Source organism: Cibotium barometz, chromosome 40 (assembly GCF_041138505.1).
Source record: "Cibotium barometz isolate CiBa-2024 chromosome 40, ASM4113850v1, whole genome shotgun sequence".
Lineage (NCBI taxonomy): Eukaryota > Viridiplantae > Streptophyta > Polypodiopsida > Cyatheales > Cibotiaceae > Cibotium > Cibotium barometz.
The window spans coordinates 21,841,294-21,856,090 of NC_141085.1; the positions used below are offsets into that span (position 1 = coordinate 21,841,294).

Sequence of the window (14,797 nt, forward strand, 5' to 3'; positions counted from 1 at the left end):
GAATGGATGCGCCTCTATTTATATATGTGAATGATGCTGGTCGGCGAGCTTTGCTGCAATTGGCCAGCTCCTAGATGCTCACGATTGGCCATAAATGCCCTGAAGGCTGTCTGCTGCCCATAAGGTGCTGTTGGTTGGTGCTAATACTGCTGACCTGATGCAACTAAATGCCTTACAATGGGCTGAAAACTAAGGTGCTTATGTTGATGCTAAAACACCCCCATATACATGCTTATGCTGATATATGCCTGACTAATACTTAGATGTCCTGATTAATGCTTGATGATGCCATGCCACTTGTACACCTGATGGGTGTGCATGTGACAGGCATATGGAGCTTGACATGACAGTACATGTATGGTTGGTGTAGCTTGACATGATAGTACATGTGTGGCTTGTGGGGCCTGACATGGTGTACATGTATGGCCATGGAGCCTAACATGATGAAAGTCTCTGGGACTAGCTATCTTGGAGATCTTGTGTATTTATGTTCTGGGAAGGTTCTGGAAGGATCATGAGCCCTGGACATTTTATCGGATACAACTGAGTAGATGGGTGTTTCTTCCAATATAATTGCACTCATGTGTGTGCATGACTTTGATTTTATCTTTGGATGACTTGTCTTGTTTGCCTATACAATGCCTGAGATTTCTACCTGTGTTGTCCATGGGGCCGGGGACGCCTGAGCACCCTGTGGACGTGTATGTGCACACACCTGTTTGGGACTAACAGGTGGTCTACATGTGTTTTGCAGGTGGTAAGTATTCCCAAAAACTCAATTTACAGCTTTATGAGTTCACATGTTAATAATTATGGATGTAGGTTCACACTCACTTATAAGTGACCGGACAACTTATAAGTGAGTACACATTGAGCAGGACTTATTTAATACACGTGGCGGCCTAAGACCGGGCGTTGGACATTATTTGGACTCCCTTCATATAGGCACCCCTTTTTGGACCAAAAAAGCACACGTGTGGGCTATTTTCAGCGGGGAAGCCTCTATTATTGACAAAACTCTAGATTGGAGGGGGGCGCATGCTTTTCAGGAGTGCATGAGGGCTGGTCGGCTGGTTTTCAGCATGTTGGCAAGTTTCTACAGCCATCCATTGCGACTGAAGCTCACCGGATGCATGGGAGAAGCTGGCCGACTCCTTCTGCATGTTCTCCACTGATGGTCGGTGGATTTACAGCTTGAATAGAGGTTGGACAGAGGTTAAAAACAGGGAGGAAGAGTTGGTCGTGGGGCTTCTAGACAGTTTTTCTTCCGACTGGAGGTTTGCAGGCTTGTGCACAACTGCTGGTCGCTTTCTTCTGTGGCTACGGAGGGCTGGTCGACTGCTGAAAACAGCCTTTGAGGGCTGGTCGACTTGCTTTATGAGCCAGACAGGAGGAAGATGATGATGTTGAGTTGTTCCGGGCTGATGTGGGAGTGCTATGGGTTGTCCATAGTTGTCTTGCATGTGCTTGATGCCGGGAATGCTCAGTTGTGTTGAAATTGTCAGCAAATTCAGACATTGTGATGTTTTTCTTGTTTTCATATGGTATTGGAAGAAATAGGTGGAGCCAGTGGTGGTGAACCTTGGGCACCCGCAAAGTTGTATTGGAAGCAGACTCCTTTTTGGTAATCTAACCATAAAGGGGGGGGGGGGGGGTCAGCCCATCTTCTGGCCCCTAGTGTGGTGTACTATGCACCTTTGTCATCTTGTTTTATGTGGTATGCATGTGTATTTTCAGATTTCATGATTGATTAGATTTTCCGTGTTCAGTTGCCCCTTCCGTTTACAAAGCACATAGAGATACAATATCATTTTGTTCGTGAGAAGATTTTGGCTGGTGACATCTTGCTTGTTTATTGTTCAACAGAGGACAATGCGGCGGACCTCTTCACCACGAAGTCTACCTCAAGTGATGCTCCGGTAGCACTCCAGCTCACTGGGGTTGGTTCCCCATCCAAGAGCTGAGAGGGGATGTTAGCAGTCATCTCTTGTCTGTACCATATTACTCAGTGAGGGCCTCTGTTGTGGGTGTGCCCGCCCAGGACTTCTCTCCATTTTTTCCCAGTTCTTCCCTGTTTTGGTTGTGGGGGCTTTTTGGTTCTGGCCGACTTGTCTCTGTGGTGGCCAACTGCATATGTGCTGGCCGACTGGTGTTATTCTAGTCGTGGACATGTAGGCAGCCTATCGGCTGTTTTTGGGCTGGCCGACCAGCAGCATAGGGTGGTATAAATACCACCCTTGCCCCGCCCCCCACTTCATTTTTGTACCGGATCTTGTTTATATAGTAGAGTTTTTACAGCTTCTCTATCTCTACACTTTTGCATTTTCTTTCTCACAGCAGTTGTCTCATTTTCCGCTGTGCATTCCGACACTAAGTGCCTGGTGATCTGTCTTAACTGTGAAGTCCCTCCTGTAAAGAAAGTGCTTCCAATGTTTAAGCGCAGTCGTCGGTCATCACCCCCAAAAGCTCCTTGTCATACACTGAATAATTCTTTTCGGTGTTATTTAACTTACGGCTATAATAAGCCATTGGCCTACCATCTTGCTGTAAAACAGCCCCGATAGCAAGGTTACTGGCATCGGTAATCACCTCGAAAGGATCATCCAATGACACCAACTTCAAATCTGGTGACTCAGAGGCAACTTTCTTCATTGTCTGGAATGTCTCTAGAGCCTTGTATGTGACGAACACTTTGTGACGACGAGTCTTCACGTCCTTGAGCAAGCTGGTGAGAGGTGCTGCAAGGTCAAAAAACTTGTCCATGTGTGTGATGTGGGCCTGACAAAGACCCACAAATGAGCGGATTTTTTGAGCTATAGTGGGAACATCCCAACTGAGAATGGCCTGTACCTTTTCAGGATCGAGGCTAATACGTGATGAACTGATGATGTATCCTTGGGAATGGATTTCTAGTACTCCAAACTCACTTTTCTTGGCATTAATAAACTCATTGTCTTGCAAGAGTTGCGCCACATCACACTCATGTTGCTGTGCAGTCCTTGAGAAGATAAGAATGTCATCTAGGAAGATGAAGACGCATTTGCCAATGAGATCCCAAAAAATCAGAGACATCATTTTGTTGAACGTCGCTGGTGCGTTGGTGAGTCCAAAGGCCATCACCACAAATTCATACTGGCTGTGCTTGGTCTTGAAGGCAGTTTTTGGAATGTCTGCCTCAAAGATCCGAACCTAATGGTAGCCACTCTTAAGATCTATCTTAGAGAAAATTTTTGCACCATTGAGTTGTTCTAGGATGCACTCTATTTTGGGCATGGGGAATCTATTCTTAAGGGGAACTTGTTGGGAGGCTTTGAACTAGGAACCAACTCTATGCGATGGCCCTCAGGTCTACTAGGTGTGAGATTGGGTGGGAGGTCATCTCACAGCATGATGTTGTTATATTGAGACAAAAGACTAGCCATCTGCCACGCCACTACGGGTGCTATTTGAACTGCATTAGATTGAGAGTGGATATATAGTAGCGCACACTCTGCTCCTTTTCTGAGGGTTCGTTGGACTTGAATGTGGGAAATGAGTGGAATTCCAGGAATGCTCCCATTTCTGCGAATCACGATGGGCTCAAGAAAACCTTCAACGATAGTGAAAGTGTCCTGTCTCCAATCAAGAATGGGTGCATATTGTCTAAACCACCGGATCCCGAGAATCATGTCACACCCTTAAAGAGGGGGGGACAATGAGATCCTGCTGAAATGTCACCCTTTGAACTTGAAACTCAAATTGCTGAGCTTTATGAGAAATGTGTGTACATAGACCGGGGGTAAACCCATCCACGTCTAGATGATAAGGAACCAAGGTACAACTCATTGTTGGGTGTTGGACTCACACACTCACACACACAAACCTGCACATTAGGGTTAGGTGCAGGGTAGAGAAGCTCACACACAGAAATGAGAGAGAGCCAAAAGTGTGGTATCCACAAAATGCAAGTCAACACTTGCATGTGTGCCACATCCATATGATATAGAAGTACAAAATATTATATGTTAGAGTGTCCTTTCACACTTGATGTCCAAGGGGAAAAACCACATGGGAAAAAATGCCCTTGGTTAAGCCCTGTTCACACATAGCACTACCATAAGTGAGCATATGCCTACAAATCCCCCCTGTAGTGGAAGTGTGAACCTGTACAAGGTAGCAGATCACTCTCTGCATGAGAGTAAGCCCAAAGCTTTGCGGAAAGCTTCAAACTTTTCTCGAGGTAAAGCCTTTGTGAAAAGATCTGCACATGATATAGTGCGGCCATTTGAAGTATAAACCAAGTGCTGAAATACATCTTTGCATGAAGTGATGTGGCTCGAAGCACCACTATCAAAATACCATGATGCATGCTGTCTGTCAGATGCAATGCAAGACATATCAGTGTCTGAAGCACTTGGTGTGTCACTAGTGCATGTGACCAAAAAAGTGTACTCTTCCTGGATTACATTAGCTGATTGCTGTGCTTTGTCATCAGAAGAGTCTGCTACTGCATTGCGTGCTTCTTTCCTTTTCTCTTTTGCAAACCGCTTCCTACATTCACTGATGTAGTGTCCAGGCTTATGGCAGTAGTGACATTTGCCCTTCTTTTTGGGCTTGTTTGCATCCCCTTTGTCAGACTTTTCACCACTAGAAGAGGGCTGTCCATGACCAGCCTTGCTAGACTGTTATCCCCCATGCCTAAAGCTCTTTGCTTTACCCTTATCCTTGGCTGTAAATGCCTTTTCTCCACCACGGATGCTCGATATGTTTGCTCTTGTTTGCTCTTCCTGCAAGAGTAAACCCACGAGCTCTTCAAAAGTGACGGGATCACCACCTCCTCTCATTGAGAGGTTGAGAGAGGTGTGAAAGCCCAAGTAGGAAGGCGGTAAAGAATGAAGAGTGTTGGTGACCATCTGTCTGTCTGGGATAACCTCATCAATGTTGAGCAATTGTTCCTGCAAATCTTTCACTTTGGTGAGATGATCTGCCATGGAGTCACCCTCATCCATAGAAAGAAGATCCAATTGCCTCTTCAAGTAGGCAACTCTTGCCTCGTTGCGTACCTGATACATTGCTTCCAATGTGTCCCATGCAAGCACCTCCCCTTTGAGGCGTGGCTAGCTGTATGGTAAGTGGGCGTGTGTCATCACCACACACGATGCCCCAAAGCCCTTTGGCTACCAGCAAATTACGGATCATGAAACTCCAGAGGGAGTAGTTAGATCCATCCAGCTTGTCCTCCTGGATGAGCACACCAAATACATCTGTAGCATTCTGTGCCATGTCGACAAAATATATCTGCAAGCAAACCAAGCACCAATGTGCACTGCCAGGCAACCAAATGTCCTGTGCAAATGTATGCCTGCAAACCAAAGCAAGTGTAAACCTGCACCAAATTGTCCAATTACATACAATGTGTATACATATGCGACAAATCGCAGTTGTAATGCCCAATTTCATGCTCCAATCTGAAAATGTGTATACATACGCGACAAATCGCAGTTGTAATGCCCAATTTCATACAATGTGTATACATACGCGACAAATTGTCCAATTACATACAATGTGTATACATACGCGACAAATCGCAGTTGCTCCAATCTGAAAATCCCCAATTTTTATGCACTCCAATCGCTTCAATGTGCATCTAATTGGCCAATTTTCACAAAAGCCCCAAATTTCTGCAAGTGAAAGAGGCTCAATTTGCCGATTTTGACCAACTTGATACTTTGATACCAATGTTACATGCAGTGAGGCTGATCGTGATGATGCACAACAGGGCCGCCTTTATACCTTTATGTGGTGAGATTCTTTAGCATCCAATTCAGAGAGTAGAGAGAGAAGAGAATGAGAGAGTGAAGTAGACGACACCTTATTGGGTCCCAAGTACCCACTGAAAGCGCGCCCCCCCCCCCCCCCCCCCCCTGCAAGCAAGTATTTGCTTATATTATTCTTTGGAGAATGCTGTACAATGCTTGAGAAACAAGCGATATGACTGCCCAATGTAAGGACGAGGAAGACCGTATGTCGGCTGCGTATCCACCAATCCAAGGCACTGCAGAAGACTCTTCGGGCCATTGATGCAAGTTCAGATAGCTGTAGGACTCCACATATGCTGGCTGAATGCTGAAGAGGTACTTCAATGTTTGCCTGGAGAAGAGTGGATGCTGAACTGCTGCTTGTACTTTGCTGAATTACTGAATGATTAATGAGGAATGATGCGCTTGGCTTTTATATGGCAAAAAGGTGCTGGTCGGTCCATGGAAGGACTGCCGGCCTGCTCCATGTGGACAAATATTGCCTTTTTATGCATTTAAGTGCTGGCCGACTTGGGTACTGTGGCCACGACTTGCTGTTGAGCTGCTGGCTGACACAAGACCTGCTGTTTGCCCATTGCCATGCTGGCCGACAGCCTGTTGGGAGGCCCTAATGCTGGCTGACTGCATGTAGGGGGACAGGTAGGCAGCCGACTGGCTGCCCAGGGCCCTTCATGGCCTAGATGCTGCCTTTGGTGATCTCCCATGCTCAAGGGATGGCCTTGGCTGTCCCATAAGCACCTAATGCAACTATATGCTTGCTAATGCAAGACCTACTGCTAAGGCTGACTCAACATGCACTATTTGATGAATTCTCCAAGTGGGTTAAGAGGACTGACTCTTGAGTGGCCTCTATGGGTCGGAGACTGACCTACATAGCTCGTGCCTGACTGTCGCTGGACTAAGGGCTCACAATGGGGTCATGGCGTACGAACAAATATTCCTATAAAAAGGTACTATACTGTACAAATGTTGCATTGATGATCATGCTAGTGTGTGCCTGAATGCAGGGTGCATGTGACAGGGCTGGCTCATCTCAAAACTTTCATGTGAAGAGCAAGTTGTGGCATCTCATGGCCATCTACTCAAGCTAGGAAGAACTTGGATTTGAGTTGGGGCTCTCCTCGACTACATGTGCCTTGGATAGCTTCTTATTGCTTTGCAGACATCTCCCCCACCCAACCTGTGTGGGAATTGGACAGTCGAATGCTCCCCATACAAGCTCGTTTGCCACTCTAAGCTGCTCGTTTCTGCTGGTCACCCAACTTGAATCTACCCTCTAGCCTGTTTCTGCACGCCACCCCTGCAAGCCTTGCCTGTTTTTCCTCGTCGGGCCCGTTTGTCTCTTTTAGCTGGATGTTTCTGCTCGTCACCCCCCTTTCGTCTGACTGTCACCCCTGTTAGCCTCCCTGTTTCTTCTAGTTGTCCCTCCCTCCTCACCAGTTTTGCCCGTATCTACACTGCTCCCCCTTCCGTATCTGCGACTTCTTCGTCCTGTTAGTTGGCTTGCATATTTTTCCTAATTTTTGTTCTCTGTTTTATATTAATTTTGATTTTAAACATTTACATCATCCCATTGCTGGTTGCCTGTTGCTACTATCTGCCCTTGTTTTAATTTTCCTTATTTTATTTTCTTAAAAATGGACTCCATACTTTATGTAAGCTTAGGCCATTACATCTCATTTTCACCAAGCAGGGCAGAGTGCCCAAACAATCCCAACAGGCATGGTGCTGCAGGGCTGACATTGAGTGGCTGGGTAGTTTGCAGAAGGTGGCAGGCTTTTGTTTAGCCAATAACCTCAATAAAAGCACACAAGACCTAGGCTCCACACCCTTAGGGGTGCTTTGAATTTTTATACTTCATAGGTGCCTTTGGTTGATGCTTAGCTTCTCACCATCATATTGGTTTGATAATGTTACGGTGTGTGGGATATGGTGCAGCTTCTTGATCTTCCGGGCATCATCGAAGGTGCAAAAGATGGCAAAGGCCGAGGTCGTCAGGTGAGTTTTGTGCCTCTACAGGTTGGTGGTGTTCTCTTGTTTGAAAAGAGTACCTGATGTCTTGCCTTTTATAATGGAACAGGTTATCAGTACAGCAAGAACCTGCAATTGCATATTGATAGTGTTGGATGCTATTAAACCCATCACCCACAAGCGCTTGATTGAGAAGGAGCTGGAAGGATTTGGTATCAGGTGGGATGGGTGGTCTTCTGTATGGTTATCTCTGTGTATTTCTTTAGACATCGAGCTATGAAATCTAACTTAACACGATCGAGGCTGCTTTACAGGCTGAATGCAACCCCACCCAATCTGACCTTTAGGAGGAAGGATAAGGGTGGCATCAACTTTACCTCAACTGTCACTCCGACACATCTGGATCTAGACACTGTCAAGGCCATCTGTGGAGAGTATCGAATCCATAATGCTGATGTATCTCTACGGTATGACGCAACTGCGGATGATCTGATTGATGTCATTGAAGGCAATAGAATTTACATGCCTTGCATTTACGCGGTGAACAAGATAGATCAGATAACACTTGAAGAGCTTGAAATCCTGGACAAGCTTCCACATTATTGCCCAGTAAGGTGTGTTGACATACATATTACATACATTTATCTTTTTGTTTCAGTTCCTGCTCTACACACTCCCCTCAATAGGTGAAGAGTTGTTGCTGCATATCCTCATGAGAAGTATGAAAGATTACGTGGACTAGTACACCTATCAAAGACCTTCCATAATACGATTTGCTAAGGCTAAAGTTACCAAGGAGTGTGGCGCTGTAACTTGGCTCATTTTTTCGCATGCATTACTAGCTCCCATCAGCTTGGGGTAGATAGGCCCTATGGAGACTTTATAGAGGGAAGACAGATGGCCACGTTGGAAAGCACATTCTGTGTTTTTTTGCCAAGGATGGAGATGCATGTACAACTGTGAGGCAAACAAATTTGGCCATAAGGGAAGATGCATGGTATGTATTACGATAAAGATGAAATCTTACACACGTGATTATTCATGAATCTCTTTTTAGTAACTTCGTGCCATTGCCCTTGATGATGGGGACATGGCAGCGGGGATGGTAATTCATCTTAGGGAATAATAGTTCATCATTAGGCCCTTTCCAAGTGTCCCATATGTTGAAATATATGATGTACAAGTGGTAAAGGGTGAGAGAAAGAGGTCATGTAGGTGTGAACACACCCAAAATAAAGTGGGCAAGGGATCTAGGCTTGGCCAACCCTAGCCCTTGGTAGATAAAGGGCAAGAGGCCTCAGGTTTTGTAACATAATCAAGACATTCACAAGGAGAAGGTGAAGCCAACTTTGGAGTGGTTGAAATAGAAGGTAATATAGAAGCTTTCTATACATCTTGTGTTCTTGCTCTCTCTCATATATGTTGCTCTATCTAGCCATCAACTATTGCTTCCGTTGTGCATACTTCCCATAATTTTGACACCATAGGAGGAACCATCACCATTCCTCTCATGAGGGTGAATTATGGATGGCGGGAGGGTTGTCCTCTCCAAGGCATTTTAGTTATGAGATAATGAATCATCAACACAATTAGAGAAATGTCCATGAGCACTGCATGCGGAAGTGGCAGGAAGCCTTCTTGAGGCTTTGGCGGCTTGGTCCTTTTCTCACAGATAGAGGTGGTGATTCCACTTGGCATTATAGACCACCTGTGTGGTTATTCCCTCCCCCTCCCTCTGTATGAGATAGCCTTCTCCTCATAGAGCGGCCAGCCGGAGGAGAAGTGATTTCTCCACCCTTTGATTCTCTGATCCCCGCCCCGTACATGGAGGCGAGCTTGTATCTAGCCCTTTGTGGTTGTATGTAGCTCTTCGAGGCTGGTTTTTTGTTAACTAATAGAAGGATCTTTTTCCCAGAAAAAAAAAAAGCATTTGATATGCTTGTAGGTCTACTTGCTACGATGCATACCAATGCAAAACATTAAATTGCAAGTTAAAGGAGGCTCACACTTGGGGCTAAATGGGGGATCGCACCCTGTTGAGAGAACTTGTTGCTTTGTCGAGAGTCACAATCAATCCCTCCCGTATGAGCACTGTCCCTTTAGTGCGTGTTGTCGAGTGCAAATGGTCTTGTAGATATGGTGACAACTAAGTAGAGCAAGGAGGGGCATGGTTTAGGGTTTCAAATCAACTCAAGTCCAGGGCTGAAGCTTGAGCAAGGGGCTTGATTTTAGGGTTTCAAATCATCTCGAGTTTAGGGTTGAAATAGGGTTGAATTAGAGTGGAAGAATAAGAGTTGTGGCAAAGAGGTGGTTGGGCTAGCTATGGCTTAGAATACCCTTGAGAATGTGTTTCCACTGTTTCATAATGAAGTGGATAACTCTTTCTTTACATTTATTGGCTTATGATAAAATCCTAGCTCAATGATTGGACCCTTACACCCTAGGCAATGATTGGACCATCACACTCGAGCCAATAGGTTTGCTTTTAGTCGTTTTCATACTTGACTTGCCTTATCACATTTTAAGGCAAGCTAGGAGCTTGACTTTAATTAATATACAAGCAAGGGATTTATGGTACATACAATGCATGGAGGTGGTTCCCATTAACCAATTACTCACTTGATAAGCATGACCCTTCGAGCATGCCCTCCCAAGAATCAAGCACCTCCACATTTATGAGACTAATGAATAGCGTCTTGAGGTCCTATTTAGGGGAATATGTTGTGGTCTTTTTAGAGGATATCTTGACCTTTAGAAGGAGCATATTGAACATCTTCGTATGGTGTTTCAATTGCTCAGGGAGTATTCCCTATTTGTTAAGGAGTCCATATGTTACTTCTTAAGAAGTAAAGTATCTAGGACATATTATGTCCCACGAATGAATCCGCATGGATCAAGAGAAGATTGAAGTACTACTTAAGTTGGTCACACCCAAAAAATGTTCAGGAAGTATGTATATTTTTGGGATCGAGAGAAGTTTGAAGTACTACTCAAGTTGGTCACACCCAAAAAATGTTCAGGAAGTATGTATATTTTTGGGATTTTGAGGATTCTATCATATATTCATAAAAGAGATTGTGAAGGTAGCTTTCCCAATTACGGATCAGCTCAAAGGGGAAGGTAAATCCATTACTTGGGAAGAATCCCAAAAGCAAAGCTTTGAAAGGCTTAAGCTACTTATAGCTACAGCTCGTGTGCTGAAAAAGTAGACCCAAATGAGAGTTTTGCGGTCGAAACTGATGCAAATAATAATGATGTAGGAGTGGTTCCTTTACAAAGAGGAAAACCAATTGCTTTTGAAAGCAATAAGATCACTCTGAGCATAATTATTCAACATATGCGAAGTAGCTTTATGTTGTAATTCATGCTTTAAAGAAGTGGCGTCATGATATAAATGGTGTCAAATTTGAAATCTTGGCTGATTATGAAAGTATCAAATGGATTTGTAATTAGCCAGACCTTTGTGGCAAGAAGGCTCCTTGAGCTGAGATGATGTAACTGAGGTATCGGAAATGAAAGTTTAATGTGGTAGCGGACTCCCTTAGCTGGATGTCTATGGTAAATGAATTAAGTTTTATTAGATGTGAGCATGATGTTCTCTACTCTAAGGTTTGGAAAGCAATCAAAATGAGGGGTCCCATAGAAGAAACGTTGAAGATGGATGCTAATCCTACTGAAGTTGCACGGAAAAGAAAAGGCTTTTTAAAGAGGAATGAAGTTGCATTGAGTATGGGTGCAAATGAGGAAGCACAAGAGGAAGGTTGTGAGGAAAGACTCTAATGGAATAGGGTATCTACTCTATAAAGGAAGAGTATGCATACTAGGGGATCATAACTTCAGGTGCCAACTTCTTTACAAGTGTCATGATAATCCTAGTATCGGATACTCAGGAATATATAAGACTTATGTGCTTCCCGAAGAGGCAAAATTTTTGGTAGGATGTCCAAAATTATATTTTGAAGTGCCAAAAATGTCCAAAGTGTTGAAGGCAGTACGTCTTATGGTGGGCGGTCTGCTAAATCCTTTGGAAATCCCAAGTGGCAGATGGGAAAGTATTTCCATGGATTTTATTATCAGACCACCCAAGATTCTGTGTGGGTGGTAGTTGATTGATTAACGAAAATGATTCATTTTATTCCAACGAAAAAAGATAAGAAAACTCTCGAATTAGCTCATCTATTTGTGGAGTGTTTATTTAGACTTTATGGGCTACTAGTTGGTATTGTTAGTGATCGGGATAGTAACTTTGACAATCACTTTTGGATCACGACCAAACATCCATAGACGGATGGCTAGAGCGAGAGAGTCAATCATGTCATTGAGGATATGCTTCGTGCATATGTTAATAAGAGGCAAACTAATTGGAAAGAGTATATGCGTTAACCTTGTCAGCTCGTGTATCTTTAGTTCTTTTGGGTTTAGGAGCATGTGAGTTATTTTTGTTTATTTGTTATAAGACATTTTCCTCCAGCCATCATGTAGAGTCTTTTTTTGTAGGTTGGCTTGCAAGTGGGTGAGCACATTTAGTGGGACCATGGACAACTATCCATTCTGCACACTTGAGATATTGAGTGTTGAGTATTGCGAGGTAGCTAGCAATAAAGCATCTCTCCTTGGGCACTCCGGCTACCCACAATGGCAAGTGATCGCTACTATGTGGTCAATCCTACCAGGGGTAGAGACGTGGAAGTGTGGGATCGAACGGTGCCTAGGCTTGAGGTTAGGTTCAGGACTCCCGAGAGGCTTTGGACTTCCACATCATGAACCTTGACAGGGTGGAGCACCCTACGCAAGAGCTCCCCCCATGTGCGTGCGTGCAACTACCCGCCTTTGCCTTCAGCTTCCAGCCTTGGCCCCCCCACCCTTTTTTGGTGTCAATTGTCCCTCCTCCTCGCTGCCCTCTACCCCTCCCCATGTGCGCTCCTCCCGGGTGACCTCTCCCCCTTCGCCTTCTCATTCCCTTGCACCTCTTACCTCCTGGCCTCGCCTCCTGCTCAGTCCGCTTACGTGTGCCGCCCTCAGTCCCCTCTGCCTTCCTCTTTGCCACCCACCCACCCCCGCCGCCTCCTCGCCACCTCCCTTCTCTACCTCTCCGGGCACTGCCCACTCCTTTGCGCTTCTCCGCCCTCCTCCTCTCCATAGCCTCCATCGCCTTCCTCTTTTTGCTGTTCCCCCCCGCCTCCCCTTGTGCTGTGCGTATTCTACTAATCATCTCTCCTATCTTCCCATCCAGGTGTTTATCACTCACAGGATTTTATATCCGTTGGCAAGTTTTGGCATCTTCTGGTCTTGAACCCCCAACAGGAGGACTTTATGGCAACCGCTTCTTCATCCCCGACGAGGTCGCCGTCCCTTGCCTATCCTTTTCAGAAGATCTCTAGCTCTCGCTATGACTGTTGCTTCTTTGGAGGCCTCCACCCTAGATTGCAAGATTGTGGGTAGCCACCCGGTGTGCGGACAGATCAGGGATCTGTTTTACAGGCAAGCCTCCTCAGCGTGTTTGGAAAGATCATTGACATTCACCCCTTGGGACGTGGCTACTATCATGTTGAGTTCGATTCGCTTGTAGTTTCGGATAGAGTCATGCAACTAAGTCCCGTCGCATTGCGTACGGCCTAGGCCTTCTTTGCAAGGTGGCAGCACGGCTTCGACCCGGTGTCTGATTCTTTGGTTGGTGTCTCAGGCTTTCCTATGACAGTCTGCTTTCCAGGTCTCAAGAAGGAATACCTTCCTCTCCTCTTGGTGATAGGAGGTGCTATCAGAAGAGTGATGGAATCCTCCCCCACCGTCGTTTCGGTTCTTGCATTGAGGACGACAAGACCGACGTAGGAGCATGGCAGACCATCGGCCCGAGGCGGAACCATCGGCCGATGTCCAGGAGCAGAGGAGAGTAGTGCCGATAGGCGCACCAAGGTGGCAGGATCGTGGAGGATATGGTTGTGTCAAAGAACTGTTTCGAGCATTTACCTCAGCAGCGCCTTGACGGTGATTGCCCCCCCCCCCCCCCCCCTTCCCCCTAAAGTACCCTCGAGGAACGTGCCCCCACCCCTCTGGGAGACTGTTACTTCATCGAGATCCCCCACCAGGCTTTTAGGTTCCGGAGGGGCCAACTAACCCTCTAGCCCGTGGTGGGCCCGGACTCTCAGCCTCCCCCCCCCAGCCTTTGCCCATCCCCTCACCCTCCCCCCCCTCCTTCACCCTTTGCTTTGACCCCTCTCCCTACAGCTCCCTCGGCTCCGGCTGCACCGAACCCCCCTCCCTCCCCTCTCTGCATCTCTAGAGCACTCCCATTGCCCCCTGATTGCGCAAGACTCGGAGTAGAGACAACCAGCTAGCTCGGTCCGCTGTTTGATTCATCATTATTCGGAGTTGGTAGCGATGACCATCGCTGCTCTCCGGTGCGGGCTCTCCCTCCCGAGTCGCGAGGCGGCCCCCCCCTACGGTGCTGGGGTAGCCAGTTGATCACAGTTTCGTCCGGTGTCTCCTTGTCGAAGGCATTGGCATGTTTGAGGAGACGGTGGCTCCCATTCGCATGTGTGTGGTACTTCATCACTCTAGACCGTCCACCCCAGAGAGTGCCGCGATGATCGTCTCCTCCCCCCCTGAGTGCAGCACAGGGAACGGATTGGAGCACGGAGTTAGCGTCCACCACGATTCAGATAGAGCTCTCGCATCATCTGCATGACCTGTGTATCACTAATGTGCTTACCCACCTCTGGCCTTTGGCTTGGATGGAGTTGGGTGAAACCGGCCTTCAGAAATCTGACGGGCTGTGAAGTAGACACTCGCACACAAAACACTTCATCACCCATGGGGACCTGGAAAAAGAAACAAACAGGGGGAGCTAGAGTGCTCGTGCAAATAGTACAAGGACACCGATTGGCCCCAAAATGTAGTGGCGCCCCTTGCGGTATTTCTTTATTTGATCAAATTTGAGTACAAAGTACAACTTGTCCAATCCTCTACCAATAGGATCCCTCGAAGCTTTCACCCAGGGTTTCCAAATAAGAACTCTCGCTATTACAGCA

General features: G+C 46.2%; 1 protein-coding gene across 2 annotated transcripts in view; it reads left to right on the plus strand.

Moving 5' to 3' along the window:
* LOC147615315 (GTP-binding protein-like protein) overlaps window positions 1-14,797 on the plus strand; it is a 79,487-nt gene that overhangs the window by 36,114 nt on the left and 28,576 nt on the right. The window contains exons 5-7 of one of the 2 annotated variants that reach the window (XM_086779394.1): window positions 7,737-7,796; window positions 7,879-7,988; window positions 8,084-8,383. In XM_086779394.1, coding sequence (XP_086635520.1) covers window positions 7,737-7,796; window positions 7,879-7,988; window positions 8,084-8,383 — 470 coding nt within the window. The remainder of the gene's footprint in view (window positions 1-7,736; window positions 7,797-7,878; window positions 7,989-8,083; window positions 8,384-14,797) is intronic. The other variant, XM_086779395.1, reaches the window with a different exon arrangement.